At 39.8% G+C, this 16,772-nt stretch overlaps 1 protein-coding gene across 2 annotated transcripts; it reads left to right on the forward strand.

Annotated features, from left to right (window-relative positions):
• The first annotated feature begins 515 nt into the window (after positions 1–515).
• LOC107796869 (BURP domain protein RD22) lies at positions 516–3,313 on the forward strand. Of its 2 annotated transcripts, none has more exons than XM_016619696.2 (4): positions 516–675; positions 755–872; positions 1,396–1,986; positions 2,755–3,313. In XM_016619696.2, the coding sequence occupies exons 1-4, from the start codon at positions 637–639 to the stop codon at positions 3,180–3,182; spliced, it is 1,176 nt and encodes a 391-aa protein (XP_016475182.1). In that variant the 5' UTR covers positions 516–636; the 3' UTR covers positions 3,183–3,313. The 2 variants fall into 2 exon arrangements, with proteins under 2 accessions (XP_016475182.1, XP_016475183.1); XM_016619697.2 differs by having other exon boundaries at positions 1,405–1,986.
• The last annotated feature ends 13,459 nt before the right edge of the window (positions 3,314–16,772 follow it).

Genomic DNA, 16,772 nt, shown 5'->3' on the forward strand with positions numbered 1-16,772 from the left:
TTGCAAGAAAAATAGACTTATTTTGTGAAAAACGTTATCCTTCGTACCTAATGTGTTGAATAGTGTATGAATTTTCCACTCTTATTTTGGAATAAGTTTCTTTTGAGCCGAGAATTATTGAAACAGTGTTTCTACTTCACACAAGTAAGAGTAAGATATGTATACATCTCATCTTCTCAAAACTCACTTTACACGGGTATGTTGTTGTTATTGTTGTTGTTGTATTTTGAAAAAGGTGAAGACAAAGAAAGTACCAAAGTAACATTATACTTGAACTGTTGAGACAAAATGTACCTATGAATCGATGTCACAAATTACCAAGTACCAGCCAACCTCCAAGCTCCCAACCTTCTGATAGGAACCCTCACATCACGTACGTACAATTTGCTATATTGCATTCAATGCCGTAAGGCGGAATGCCAAAGACAGATGAAGTAATTTAATTGTTATAGGTGATGTGTTGCTTTTCTCATTCTTTTACTCTATCTATAATATTCTAATATTATTCACTTATAAATAGTGCTTCAAACTATCCATTATTTCCATCTCAACTTTGCTTTTAACTCGTTAGCAATCGAAACTGTCCTTTCAAATTCATCAGAATTCTCTATCTTCTTTCTCTGCTTAAGTTCAACCATGGAGTTGAAGCTCCTTCACATCCTTACCTACCTTTCTGTGAGTACAATGTTATTTTTTCTTGAATTATACATTATTTTAACGAAGCTAATATTTTTTTGGGGGGTTAATACTTCAGTTGGCACTAGTGGCAAGTTATGCAGCTCTTTCTCCATCGAGCGGTCAAACTTATTGGAATACTAAACTGCCTAATACTCCCATGCCAAAGGCAATCAAAGATTCTCTTCAGCCAACTGGTTAGTCTATTAATACTTGGAGTTAGTTTTTATTTTTTACAGCTCCATTTAGTGTTAACAAAGTTTCTTAATTAGTACAAATGCTTAAGTAGTTGAATTTCAATGGTTTGTTATTTTCGCTTTCAGTAGTCTGCGAGTAGTAATATATATGATCATAATATGGATTTAGATAAAATAAAATTGGATGAAATTACTTAGATGTTTTGTAAAAGAAAATATGTGGTGTTTTTGAAATATGAGTTTATACATCTTTTCACGTCACTAAATTTTGTTATAAAACCTGTAATTACATTGTCAGTATTTACGCATCTAGAGTCTGTAAAACCTAACCATAAGATAGCTAAAACCATAAACCAACAATTTGATATATATAAATCTTAGAGTTATCGTCAGCGTAAATATCTTTTAACCAATCTAGCCAGTTAGTAACCAATCTATTAAGTTATAAGCGTATAAATATTTTTTATACAATAATAAACTCCAAACATATTAATCACCAAAAGACTGATATTGTTGGCAAAAGATTTCGCAGGATTGACGGAGGACAAAACCACTTCAGTGGTAGTAGGCAAAGGCGGAGTAAACGTCAACACCGGCAAAGGGCACTCCGGCAGCGGCACTAACGTCAACGTTGGCCACAAAGGCGTCGGCGTAAGCACCGGCAAGGGTCACTCCGGCAGGGGGGGCACCAACGTCAACGTCGGCCACAAAGGCGTCGGCGTAAGCACCGGGGGCGGAACCCACGTCGGCGTCGGCAAAGGAGGAGTGGGCGTGACCACCCCCGGCCACCACGGAAGGCCGCCGGTCTACGTCGGTGTACGCCCCGGACCATCACCGTTTGTTTACAATTACGCCGCCAAAGATGATCAACTTCACGACAACCCAAACGTCGCTCTTTTTTTCCTCGAGAAGGACTTGCACCAAGGGAGTAACATGAACTTACAATTTGTGAAAACTACAAATACTGCCGCCACTTTCTTGCCTCGCCAAGTCGCAAATTCTATTCCCTTTTCGTCAAACAAGATGCCAGAAATTCTTAATCAGTTTTCAGTTAAACCCGACTCTGAAGAAGCTCAGATCTTGAAGCAGACTGTACAAGAATGTGAACAGCCAGGTATTGTTAAATTAGATGGATTTATGTGTATATATTGAGTGTGTAAAAAGCTTCTATCCTTCAATTCGGGCCCCAAAAGAAAAAGGTTTTTACACTATATCAGTGCAATTTAATTGATTATATATTACTCTATTTTTCTGATCATAATATTAGGTTTGATATGAAGATCGTTACATGTTATTGTCATCAACTCGCCTGATGGTGTACTTAAACTCCCAATTTTGTACTCCCTTCGTTCAGTTTTACTCGTCAAAAATTGAGCCTATTACAAAATAATAATTGTAGCATATATTTTACTATATAAACCCTAATAATGTTAAATTGCCTTTTTGCATTTCTTTTTGCATTTCAAAAATTCTTGAGAAATGAGTAATAAATGAAAAGTGTTAAACAGAAAAAAATTGTCTTTCTCTTGATTTGTTAAAATTGACAAGTAGTATATTTTAAGCATAGTGATCAATTAAAAGTGATTGAAGGCTAATGTATACTATGATGTGGAAATAGTCCCATGTTAGAAGATGAAAATGAGTTCAAAGGCTTTATATACTACTACTAAAGACTTGAAATTTTCAGGTTTATTTAAAACTTAGAATTTAAATATAACATGTAAACTGAGGTTGTATATTTAAACGAACAAGTCTATATACAAAATAAGATGGATGCTTTGAATAGCTCCATCTTTCTATTCTATAAATTTGTCCCTTTGAAAAATGGCTAAGGACAATATCTCTTTCTTACTTTTTGATACATTTTATTTTCGAACTACAGGTATTAAAGGAGAAGAGAAGTATTGTGCTACTTCATTAGAATCCATGGTTGATTTCAGCACATCAAAGTTAGGAAACAAAGTGCAACCAGTGTCAACAGAGACAGAGAAGGAAACTCAAATGCAGAAATACACAATTCTAGGAGCCAAGAAAATAGGAAATGGGAAATCTGATGCTGTAGTTTGCCACAAGCAGAATTATGCATATGCAGTTTTCTACTGTCATAAAACAGAAACCACAGAGTCATACATGGTTTCTTTGGTTGGTGCTGATGGAACAAAGGCTAAAGCAGTAGCTGTTTGCCATAAGAATACTTCAGCTTGGAATCCAAAGCATTTGGCTTTTAAAGTTCTTAAGGTTACACCGGGATCTGTTCCTGTTTGCCATTTCCTTCCTGAGGATCACATTGTTTGGGTTCCTAAGAACTAGATTTATACATAAATGATGTTTTGTTATCTTTTTATTTGTGTTGCTTTTATGTAATAATTCAAAGTATGTTGTGCTTATTAATTATAGTTTTATCTTGTAATATTTCAGTATACAAATAAATAATTTCAGCATATATTTTTACGTTTTCACACTTTCAAGTTCTTGTACTGACCCAAAATGTCATCTTTAAATTTAATAATTAATTCTGTGTTCTAAGACCTCAAAAAATATTATTTTTTATTTCTCGACTTGATTGCGCAGATCGTAAAATTTTTCGGAAAGTTTTTATATCAAAAATGGATTAAAATGTGAATTAGAGCTTAAAACTCAACTGAGTTGACTTTGATTAATATTTTGAGCAAACGGACTCGGATTAATGTTTTGACAGTTCCAATAGGTCCGTATTGTGATTTGGAACTTGGGCGTATATCCGAAATCAAATTCCGAGGTCCCTAACCCGAGATATGAAATTTTGATAAAAAAATATTAAAAGTTTTAAAAGCTTAAGTTCAAATAGTGACTGGATATCGAATTATGTGCAAACGACCCCGGAATAAAATTTTGATGACTCCATTAGCTCCATATGGTGATTTTGGACTTAGGAGCATGATCGGAACTTTATTTGAAAGTCCGTAGTGAAATTAGGCTTGAAATGGCTAAAATAGAAATTTAAGTTTGGAAGTTTGACCGGGAGTTGACTTTTTGATATCGGGGACGGAATTCAGTTTCGAAAATTTTTACAGCTTTGTTATGTCATTTATGACTTGTGTGCAAAATTTGAGGTCAATCGGACTTGATTTGATAGGTTTCGAAACCGAATGTAGAAGTTGGAAATTCTTAAATTTTATTAAGCTTGAATTGGGATGTGATTTGTGATTTTAGTGTTGTTTGATGTGATTTGTGATTTTAGTGTTGTTTGATGTGATTTGTGATTTTAGTGTTGTTTGATGTGATTTGAGGTTTCAAATAAATTCGTATGATGTTTTAGGACTTGTTGGTGTATTTGATTGAGGTCCCGAGAGCCTCGGGTGAGTTTCGGATGGTTAACGGATCAAAAGTTGGACTTAAAAGGTGGTGCAATTTTCTTATGCTAGAAATGCAGAAATCGAGCCCAGATATCGAACCCAGGATCGACGGCCAGGGTCGAAGCCAAGGACGAGGCTCAGGATCGAAGCCATGATCGAGGCTCGGGATCGAGGGCCATGATCGAAGGCTCAGGATCGAAGGCCCAGGCTCGAGGGCCATGATCGAAGGCCCAGGATCGAGGCCCAAGACCGAGGCCTGGATCGAGGGCCATAAAGATCGAAGCCATGATCGATACCCAGGATCGATGGTTGCCTCAGCAGTTTATAAAACTGGGGATTTCGTCTCATTTGCCATTTTTGACGAACTTGAACTTGAGTAGAAGCGATTTTTGGTTGATTTTTAAGGAAAACATTTGGGTAAGTGATTCTAACTCGGATTTGGTCAATATACACGAATATATCATTATTTTCACCATTTAATTAGTGTATTGAGATGGAAATTTGGAAAAATTTTAGAAATCTCATAAAAATGAATTTTTGAGATTTCGGTGTCGATTCGGAGTCGGATTTGAGTGCAACTGGTGTGGTTGGACTCGTAATTGAATGGGCTATCGGATTTTATAAGTTTCGTCGGATTCCAAGACGTGAGCCCCACGAGCAATTTTTGAACTAATTTCGGATTTTATTGAATAATATAGTATTTTCTTATGAAATTGATTCATATAATTTTTGTTGACTGTATCGAATTAATTATGACTAGATACGAGTCGATCGGAATCGGAAAATCTAGGAAAATGCATACTACTTGGTTAAATTAGAGCAAGTCGAGGTAAGTGACTTGTCTAACCTTGTGTGACGGAAATTTTCCCTAGGATTGGTATTGAAGTGATAAATTGAAATGTATTGAAAGTCGTATGCACGGGGTAACGAGTGTGTACATGGGCTAAATGTGAAAGATTATGTCTTTAAATTGTGTAGATTGTTGTTGCATATTAATTAAATAATTTTACCCTGTTATATTTTTCATCATTGATTTAAATGTTTATACTTTAAATTTGTTTGACCCTTTCATGCTAATTGTTTTACTTATTTTGTTGAAACTTATTTTTTTTTTATTCTGTGCATTATTTGAAGGGTAATTTTCTTTAAATTAAATATTATTAATATGAATTATTTGACATTTTAAATTTGGTATTGAAGCAACGTATTAAAATTTTGAAATACTATTTTATCGAGTTATTTATTCCCGAATATATTTGTGAGATTTTCGTATTCATTGTGATGGAGCCGTGAGCTCTTTATTGTGAAAAAAATATTATTGTTGAATTATTTTGGCATGAGCCGTGAGCTCTTTATTGTGAAAAAATATTGTAGTTAATTTATTTTGGTAAATTAAAATATTTGGGCACTTGAAGTACAAATTGTGATATATTGTGATATTGATACGCATGCGGTGGTATAAGGTCTGGGTATTGAAACACATGCGGTGAGATAAGGGTGGCTTTGATACGCGTGGCTAGTAGGGAAAACTACCAGAAGTCATGCGGTGTGATAAGGATGGCTGAAACGCGGGATGCTATTTCACGAAAAATATTTTCTTTAAAATAAATTGTGAAAGTTCCCGCGATGAGATAAAGAAATGAGATATTGTGAATTTATTTATGATTTGGGACTACGAGGCGGTACCTCGGGAGTGCCCTTGTTGATATTGATTTATGGCCGCAGTTGCCTTTAATTATTGTTGTGATTTTCTTAGAGTTGAAAAGAATTCTGTTTTGTTTCCGCGAGGTATTTATTTGCCACTATTTGGTGTAATTAAATGTGACATACTACTTGATTCATTTTCATTGTCATTTTATCTTATTATATTGTTTAAACATTTTACCATGCCATTATTTATTTTTCAGTAAGGCCTGACCTGACCTCGTCACTACTCTACCGAAGTTAGGCTTGGCACTTACTGGGTACCGCTGTGGTGTACTCATACTACGCTTCTGCACATCTTTTTGTGCAGATTCAGGTACATCTTACCAGCCTAGACATCAGTGGGTTACCTGCGCACAGAGACTTTGAGGTATATCTGCTAGCGTCCGCAGACTCCGGAATCCCCTTCTATTCTTGTTATGTTGCTTCCTTATTTTTTTTAGACTCGGATATATAGAGACATTGAGGATAAATTCTTAGAAGCTTGTGACTTATTTCTACCGGGTTTTGGGAGTTGTAATTATTTGAATTGTAGTTTATTTATTTCAGATATTTATTATTATTTCGCATTGATAGGCTTACCTAGTCTTAGAGACTAGGTGCCATCACGACCTCCTACAGAGGTAATTTGGGATCGTGACAGTTCTGCTTTAAGTTTTTTGTTTTTGGGAGTAATCGGGCAGTTGAATGCTAGAGGGATTATAAAATGAGAAATTTTTAAAAATTATTATAGTTTAATGGCTATTAACAATTCCTATAGCTAATATATACATATTTATTTCCTATAGCTAATATTCCGTTGCTAAGCTACCCGACTGTATTTATTGGCGCTACTGTATTCATGAATATAGTCGCGAAATTCACCTAATAAGTAGGGAGTCCAACTGTTTAATAACGGAAAGAGGATCAATTAGTATATATCACTCCTAATTTAAATCAACAAAATCAATTTTGTTGCTACTGTGTTATATTTTATGTATTCGCGCGATTGTATTTATAAATACAGTGAGGTAATCCGCCTAAAAAATAGAGATTACAGCTATTTAATAATAGAAAAGGTAGCTATTAGTAATAATATTTTGAAATTGTTTTGGTTTATAATAAATATGATGTAATAGTTTGATATAAGAGGTAACATTTTCTTATAAAATCATGTTATTAAAGGCCCAAAAATAAATATACTTTCTAAATATGTGACATTGAAACTCAGAACTCAAATTTTTAACTATCTTGATCTATATGAATTGTCTCATCTACCCAAAAAAAAAAAAAGAGAATTAATTGTCTCATATTTTAACAACTTAAACAGTTGGGGATAAATTGTTTTTCTTTGTTTCATACCTCCATAACGCTTGCGTAATTTGAACATTATTTGATTATTCCATTTGTAAACCAAAAACCATGTCTTGTGGTAGTGTAGTAGCATAGGAGATATAGTAGCTCATGCTGGTGGACCAATTCCTTAATGGTGCATTAATAAGCCTATTAGGAAAATCATGATGTGAGTGTTAACAGCTAAATTTAAAGCCTTTTAATTTTCTTTATGAAAAGATACTTTTTGTCATTGTAAATGTAGGCCACATTTTTCACTAATTAAGCAAACTAACATAATAAAAAATATAGTTAGGGGTGATTTGATTACTGGTTAGAGTCATGCAGATGTAATTTCTTTCATGTTTTACCCAGCGAGTTTTCCTCCATATTTTTTATTCACTAATCGCAGATAAATTTGAACTAAACTACATTTATTTATGGTAGTTGATTTCTCTCTTAAGTAGTTCAGTAGTTGCAATTCAAAGGTTTAATATTTTCGCTTTCAGTAAGTAGTCTGCAAGTTAATATGATCATAGTATGAATTTAGAAAAATAAAATTGGATTAAATTACTTAGATGTTTTTAAAAACAAAATATGTGGTGTTTTTGAAATATAATCTTTATACACTGTCCTGTTGCTTATCCATCTTTTCACGTCACCAACTTATTTTTGTTACAAAACCTTTAATTAAAATGTCAATATTTATGCATCAAGAGATCTAAAAGCTAATATTAAGAAACTTAATACCATAAACCAAATTTGGATATAAATCTTACATATACGTAGGGTATTAGAAGTTTTATATTGTGTAACAGATCTTTTGAACTATCAATATATAGAGTTAAACATGCAGTAACAAGTGTATACGGGTAAAATCGAGCTCATGCCTCGACTTCTGATGAAGCCAACAGAGCAAGAGAGATAACGGCAGGGAACCAGAATCGAGACCAGGAGCCCCTCGAGCCGGGGTCCGGGCAAAGAGTTTTTACCTTTCATAGAATTCTACTTAGCGTAAAGGGGGTATCTGATTATTCATCGGGGACACTGTAACATGCATATAAAAGCAATATACTATTATTTTCTATGTTATTCAAAGTACTATTTCTTGTTCATCGGTGCTTGGTCATTGTGAGTCCAGGATCGAGGGCGGATATTTTATTAAGACTGTTGTTAAATTTGGAATCACCCTCCTCAAGTGGTTTGATAATTTATTACCTCCTTTATCCGTTTAATCTTACGCAATTTATAGTTTCTATCGAATTAATCCACGTATCCTTAAAACCACAAATAAATTTAATTGTTATCCATTTTTTAGGGTAAACAGTTTGGCGCCCATCGTGAGGCTAAGGATAATAGTGGCAATTTGATACGAATTTCCATAACACACCCTGTTTTTTACTTGTTCTTTGAAGTCTTTAATTTCAGGTCAAGGCTTAAAATGTCGAACTCCCAATCTGCCCCTTTAAACGTGGATGCTGAGTCTGAATACCATGGTGAGAACAAAGATGTGGCACCCAGTAACCAGGTGCCCCATGTCAACCCCAACAGAGTTCCAGCCGCCGACCCGATCGACGCTATCTAACATGTGGCCATCAATGGAAACTCGCCTACCGATCCTAAGAACAACATCTGTGGGGGAGTCTGGTCGGTAGCCCAAAATACACATGACGGTGAAGGTGATGGGATCAACTTGCGAGTAATCTTTGAAATATTGCAGGCTCAACAAGCAACGATAGCCCAGTTGCAAAACCAGAGCCGCGCCCCCAGCAGAGTCGAGCCCGAACCATCCCGGGAAAATGCTCACAGAAATGAACCAATCGTCGAAAGGCCGAGTGAAACTGAACCTGGGACCAACCCCGAGATTATAAAGATGCTTGAGAAACTACCAAAACCGGTGGAATCGGGAGAAAAGAAGATCGAAGCCAATGACAAAAAAGTAGAAACCTACAATTCGAGGGTCGACCAAATCCCAGGAGCACCACCGATATTGAAGAGCCTGGATTCCAAAAAGTTTGTTCAAAAACCTTTCCCTCTGAGCGCAGCTACGAAGACGATCCCAAAGAAGTTCTGCATGCTCGAAATTCCTAAGTACAATAGAATAACTGACCCAAATGAACATGTGACCTCCTAAACGTGCGCCGTCAAGGGGAACGACTTGGAAGATGATGAGATCGAGTCCGTCTTGCTGAAAAGTTCGAAGAGACCTTGTCAAAAGGATCTATGATATGGTATCACAACTTACCCCCTAGTTCTATTGACTCGTTAGCTATGCTTGCAGATGCCTTCGTGAAAGCACACACCGGGGCCATCAAGGTCGAGACCAGGAAGTCATACCTTTTCAAAGTGCAGTAAATAGATAATGAGATGGTCAGGGAATTCATGTCCCAGATTCAAATGGAACGAATGGACCTGCCTCCGGTCACGCACGATTGGGTCGTTCACGCCTTCACCCAAGGACTCAATGCTCAAAGCTCATTAGCTTCACATCAGTTGAAGTAAAATCTAATAGAATATCCGGCGGTAACTTGGGCCGACATCCATAACTGGTACCAATCAAAAATCAGGGTCGAAGATGATCAGCTTAGGGCCCTTTCCAGGTCCATTTATCCCGTCAGAGCTACTGACAAATCCAAAAGAGATATTGATCGTAAACCAAGATCAAATAAATACTGGTATCAACCATACAATGGATATCGAAGAGGTAATGGGCTTGAACGAAACCTTATGAGAAGTGAAAGGAGAGGCGATCAAGGACAAAATAATAGGGGCTCATGAGCAAAAACGGTTTTGACAGCCCCATCGGGCCTAAGGAAGCGCCAAGGTTATTAGAATACAACTTCAATGTCGATGTTGCTGCCATCGTATCTGCTATCGGACGCAACAAAGGCACCAAGTGACCTTGGCCTTTACAGTATGATCCTTCCCAAAGGGACCCCCACCTAATGTATAAATATCATGGAACTCACGACCACAGAACTGAAGACCGCCGACAACTGAGAGAGGAAATAGCCCGGTTATTCAACAACAGACACCGCCAAGAATTTCTCAGAAATAGGGACTCCAATAAGCAAATCGAGGAGGAGGAACGTCATTAACATGATCATCGGTGGGGTAGACATCCCCTAGGGGCCAATGTTAAAGCACACCAATAATGATGCACTGGTAATATCTGTACTCATAAATAAATCTCGAGTTAAGCGTGTGTTAATTGATCCAGGTAGCTCGGCCAATATCATCAGATCGAGGGTCGTAGAACAGCTGGGTCTGCTAGACCAAATTGTGCATGCAGTCCGAGTTCTAAACGGATTCAACATGGCATATGAGACTACTAAAGGGGAGATAAACCTACTGGTGAACACCGTCGGAACCGTTCAGAAAATAAAGTTCTACGTGATCGAAGTAGATATGAGATATAATGCTCTGTTTGGGAGGCCATGGATTCACAACATGAGGGTGATGCCCTCGACACTACACCAGGAGTTGAAATTCCCAACACCAGGAGGGATTAAAATAATTTATGGAGAACAAACGGTCCCACCTTGACATGACAGAGATCCCACCAGAAATAACTACTCACAAGCTAAGCCTGGATCCAAAGTTCTACCCGGTCAAACAGAAAAGGAGGCCTCAGTCCAAAGTAAAGCATGAATTCATCAAAGACGAGGTATCTAAACTTCTTTAAATAAGATCCATTCAAGAAGTTAGGTACCCAGATTGCTTAGCAAACGTAGTAGTAGTCCCTAAAAAGGAGAATAAATTAAGAATGTGCGTAGATTATAAAGACTTGAATAAGGCATACCCCAAGGACTCTTTTTTTTCGCCCAACATCGATCGCATGATCGATGCGACGGCCGGCCACAAGATCCTTAGCTTTCTCGATGCCTATTCCGGTACGACCAAATTTGGATAGGCACGAGAGACCAGTAAAAAACATCCTTGATAACTAAATACAGAACCTACTATTATAACGTAATGCTATTCGGACTAAAAAACATCGGTGCTACTTACCAATTCCTAGTAAATCGGATGTTCGAAGAGCAAATAGGAAAATTAATGGAGGTTTATATTGACGACATGTTAGTTAAGTCCCTGCGAGCAGAGGACCATTTGAAACATTTGCAGGAAACATTCAACATACTGAAGAAATACAATATAAATTTGAACCCGGAGAAATGTGCATTCGGAGTCGGGTTCGGGAAATTTCTCGAATTCATGATGTCCAATCGAGGAATCGAGATCAACCTCGATAAGATCAAGGCCATAGAGGACATTACTGTGATGGACAATGTCAAGCCCGTCCAAAGGTTAACCTAGTGCATAGCCGCCTTGGGTCGATTTATTTAAAGGTCCTCCGACAAGAGCCATCGGTTCTTCTCGTTATTGAAAAAGAAGAATAACTTCTCATGGACCCCGGAATGCCAACAAGCCTTGGAAGAACTCAAGATGTACCTTTTGAGCCCGCCTTTGCTTCATACTCTGAAAGGAGGCAAGCAGTTGTACCTGTACTTAGCGGTATCCTAGATAGCGATAAGTGGATTCCTGATCCGGGAAGAGGAAGGTACGTAATTTCCTATCTACTATGTTAGCAGGACTCTAGGCGAGGTTGAAAATAGATATCCTCACCTGAAAAAATTGGCCCTCGTTTTGCTAAGTGCCTCTAGGAAGTTGAAACCTTATTTTCAATGCCATCCCATATGTGTCATAACTACTTTCCCGTTGAGAAACATAATGCATAAACCCGAGCTCTCGGGTCGATTGTCCAAATGGGCTGTGGAAATCAGTGGATACGATATCGAATATCAACCCCGAACCGCCATCAAATCTCAAATTTATCGGACTTCGTGGTTGACTTCATGCCGACCCTAATACCCGAGGTCGAAAGGGAATTGTTATTAAACTCGGGGACTTCCTAGGGGATCTGTACCCTCTTTACGGATGGTGCCTCGAACACAAAGGGGTATGAACTTGGCATAGTATTGAAGACACCGACGGGTAATATAGTTAGGCAATCTATTAGAACTGTAAAATTAACTAACAACGAGGCTGAGTATGAGGTCATGATTGCAGGTCTCGAAGTGGATAAAAGCCTGAGGGCCGATGTGATCGAAGCTAAGTGCAATTCCCTCCTTATGGTGAACCAAGTCAATAGGTTGTTCGAAGTCAAAGAGGAACGAATGCAAAGGTACCTAGATAAATTACAGGTAATGCTACATCGGTTCAAGGAGTGGACCCTGCAACATATATCTCGGGATCAAAACAGTGAAGCTAATGCTCTCGCTAACTTGGGATCGTCGGTTGATGACAATGAATTCAGCTAGGGAACGGTAGTGCAACTTATGAAATTGGTAGTGGAAAAAGGCCACGCCGAGACAAACTCGACAAGCTTAACCTGGGACTAGAGAAACAAGTATATAGATTACCTGAAGACCGAGAAGCTGCCCTCGGATCCTAAAGAATCGAGAGTCATGCGTACAAAGATGACCATGTTCAGCTTATCCGAAGATAACACCTTATTCAGGAGAACGTTCGATGGCCCACTCACCATATGTTTTGGATCGGGAGATACCGATTATGTCTTAATGGAAGTTCATGAAGGCACCTACGGGAACCATTCGAGTGTTGAATCGCTGGTTCGTAAGATAATCATAGTCGGCTACTACTGATCGACGTGTAAAAAATGTGAAGGAGTTCGTACGAAAGTGCAATGCATGTTAGAGGCACACACCGATGATCCATCAACCCGAGGAGCTACTACATTCGGTCCTGTCACCTTGGCCATTCATGAAATGGGGGATGAACATCGCCGGTCCCCTACCATGGGCACCCAGTAAGGCTCAATTTATATTTATGACTGACTATTTTTCTAAATGGGTCGAAGCCCAGGCAATTGAGAAAGTCAGGGAGAAAGAAGTTATTAATTTTATTTGGGACCACATAATATGCCGGTTTGGAATGCCGGCCGAGATCGTATGAGACAACGGGAAGTAGTTCGTCGGCAGAAGGTGAGCAAATGTTTGGAGTACCATAAGTTCAAAAGGATCCTATCAATACCCTATCACCCTAGTGGGAATGGACAGGCGGAGTCTTCGAACAAGACCATACTCCAAAACCGATGCCAAAGGAAAATGGAAGGAAATTATTGCCCGAAGACCTGTGGGCATACCGTACGACCTCAAAATCTAGTACCGAGGCCATCCCGTTCTCGTTGGTCTATGGTGTCGAAGAGCTAATACCATTCTAAGCAGGAAAACCGAGTTTCAGGTTTCGATATGTGACCGATGAGTCAAATGATGAGGCCATGATCACGAGCTTGGAATTATTGGATGAGAGGTGTGAGGTAGCCCTCGTCTGGTTGGCCACCCAAAAATAACTGATCGAATGGTATTACAACCGGAGAGCTAACCTCCGACTCTTCAATATAGGGGACTTGGTGTTAAGAAAGGTGACACTGAACACCCGGAACCCGAACGAGGGGAAGCTAGGACCGAATTGGGAAGGTCCATATCGAATTATCGAGATTACCAACAAAGGATCATACAAACTCGAAGCATGGAACAGTGAGCGACTACCGAATAACTGGAATGTAGCCCACTTAAAATGATACTTCTGCTAAGGTACGACCCCATCTATTCTCTTGTTTGCATATATTACAAATTGGACTAACATTTGTAGGCAACGACCAAAGAATGATGCATCTATTAGGCCCGAAAGCATGTGTTGCAATCTTTTTTCCTTGAACCGGTTTTGTCCCAAATGGGTTTTTCCGACAAGGTTTTTAACGAGGCAACAGTAGATCATGCTAACTTTGAATTGAAGACTGGTTACGAACCGGAGTCGAGGGTCGCATCAACAGTATCCGAGCCCTCTCAACGATCGACCTCGAATATTGGGGTCCATTAACCTCAGATAATGATTTTTGCAAGGAAGGAATCTTTGTGCTTGAATAGTCTGGCTCGCTGGATATGATTTATTGTAAGGGCCAAACGGTCAAATGAACCGTGCCTATATATACCACTTAAGCCATAACTCGAAGCTTGTACACATTTGCAATCTTGTATGTTGCGCATAGAAATAAAAGAAAGTTTCTACCTTGCAGATATATATTTTGTCCCTTAAGACTATTACATTTTGTTAAGGATAGACATTGAGCCCAAGGGCCATCTCTATGCGGATCCAAGAAATCACCCCAACTCGGGGGCTGTCGTCCTAGGCAAGCCCGGATGGATCAGGTATCGAAGCCCGGGGGGTACAAAGCCTATTAGGAAATACCCAAACTTAAAAGGCTACGGCCATCCTAGAAATGGCTCGGAGACATCGGTGGCCCGTAATCAAAACATAAGGCCTTCAAAAATTCCAAACCGGTTCAAAGGCTACCTATGACAAAACTATAATCTAAAAACATTAAATACGTACTTTGGGGAAAGCTTCCAGTCATACCAAGCCCCCACGAGTTTCAAACATAATTACATCGAGAACGAGCCTTGTTCGAACGTCCAAACAAGACCCTATTATTACATTTTATTTCGTGCTAAGGAATTTAAAATCTTTGCAATCATAAAGAAAAAACCAAAGAAACTAACTCAAAAATTGCCAGAGGACAGCCTTCTATATATATATTCTAGTAAAGATCTTTACAAAGTCCAAATGGCCTCAACAAAGTGAACAAAAATACAAAAACAAAAGAAAAATCTCTAAGGCACCTAAGCCTGATCTCCACCGAAGCCAACCTTGCAACCTGGGCCATCGAGGTCTTCTCCGCCCTCGGGTTTGCTGGAGTCCTCAAAGCCTTCATCGTCCTCCAGGTCATCCAGCTTCTTGGCCTCGACCTCTAGCCTTTTAGCATCTTTGATCTCGACCGACAGGTCGAAACCCCGAGCATGGACCTCCTCGAGAACCTCTCTTCGGGACTGCCACTTCACATATTCAATAGTGGCTTTCAGGCGGTCCTGGGGTGCCTCAGCATTAGCTCTGTACTGAGCCACCATCTCTTCAACATCGGCCCTGGTTGTTTCCGTCACTGACTTGGCTATTTTCACTTCCTTGGTAAGGGCATCCCGTTCAGCGATGGTCGAGCCTAGTTGAGACTGAAGCTCTATGACCTTTTGGGCCCAGGCCTCGGGTTTTCCCTCGCCACTCGAAGTTGGAACTCCACCAAGGCCAGCTTATCCCGGGCGGTCTCTTTCTCCGGAGCCAAATGGTCCATTTTCCCTTCCACTCTTCGGACATGGCCTTGACCTCGTCCATCTCGGCTCGAAGTTGGTCGATCGTTTCAACCTTATACTGAACCTACACATTTGGAGCGTTAGTCACAATGTATAACTCCCCCTAACTTCAAAGATCTTTACCTGTTCCACCAGGTCGGCATGTTCCTTCTGAGCTGCGTCCAACTCAGCCCGGAGATTCTTGAATTCTTCTTTGCGTTGCTCGTTGAGAAGCTTATACATGTCCCTCTTCTCAATAAGTTCCTTGTCCTCAGCCTCGAGATGGTTAACCTCAGCCTGGTACCGAAGAAAGGCTTCATGATGAAGTACCGAGGCCTGCAAAGATATGAAAAGGAGAAGTCATGAGAGCTATAAAATTAAATTCAAAGACAAAAGAGTGTAATGACGCCTTACCCAGTTCAGCGTCTGATGTGCTTCGTTGAACAAACACAACGCCTCCACCTCGTTCATTTTCACATGATCTTCTTCGGTTACCAGGCACCAGAGGTAGTTAGATACTTTGACAGGGGCGGAAAGAACCCGTGCATCCTCCGGGAAGGTGATGATAACTGACCGCTTCCGGCCGAGATCCATGCTCGAAGCGGGGAACTAGTTGATCAACTTTGGGCTCGAGTTCGGCCTACTTACCTCTAAGGATGACCTTTTCCTCTGCACCTCTAAATCACCCAACCCGGAGAAGTCTTCTAGAGCGGTTGAGTCCACACCATCAAAAGAGCAATGGAGGGGATCGTCTGCACCATGAGCCCCTTCGTTGGATCGCTCCTTTGTTGCTTAGGCTTCATCGAACACGGACTCTGTAAACGAAGGTGACCCTGCAATTTCTATAATACCGGGCGGGGCAGAGCTGACATCTCGAGAGGTCTCGACCCTCACTTCTGCACCACCCTCGTGAACCTGAGGGGGATTAGCCTCCATTATTTCCCCTTGGTTGCCATCAGCTCCACGGGGACGGATGACTCACCGGCCACAAAAAGATTATCCTCCTCGGGCTCGTCCCTAAGCCGGTAAAGCGAGTCTGAGTCAGGAACTCGAGAGCCGGTAAAACAAGGGCTGCACCACAGCAAATACCGATGAGGAAAAGGGAGGTAAAACATAAAATCAATATCTAAAAGAAAAGGGCATTTACGTGCTATATTCCACTTCTCGGGGAATGGCCTAAATTCGGCAGGTATCAGGTCGGCAATCCTCACCCGGACAAAGCGCCCTTGCCAACCCCGATCCCGATCCTTGTTGATTCTTGAAAATAGGGCTTTGTTGGCCCGTCATACGAGCTTTATCAGTCCCCCCGGAAGATTCGGGGACTGTACAGGCGGAGTAGATGATCG

Source organism: Nicotiana tabacum, chromosome 23, assembly GCF_000715075.1.
Source record: "Nicotiana tabacum cultivar K326 chromosome 23, ASM71507v2, whole genome shotgun sequence".
NCBI lineage: Eukaryota > Viridiplantae > Streptophyta > Magnoliopsida > Solanales > Solanaceae > Nicotiana > Nicotiana tabacum.

Excerpts from the sequence above, each read along its gene's own strand:
- LOC107796869 (XM_016619696.2), top strand. The coding sequence starts at position 637 with ATGGAGTTGAAGCTCCTTCACATCCTTACCTACCTTTCT. Across the intron at positions 873-1,395 it reads AGATTCTCTTCAGCCAACTG|ATTTCGCAGGATTGACGGAG; the intron begins GTTAGTCTATTA and ends TGTTGGCAAAAG. Across the intron at positions 1,987-2,754 it reads ACAAGAATGTGAACAGCCAG|GTATTAAAGGAGAAGAGAAG; the intron begins GTATTGTTAAAT and ends TTCGAACTACAG.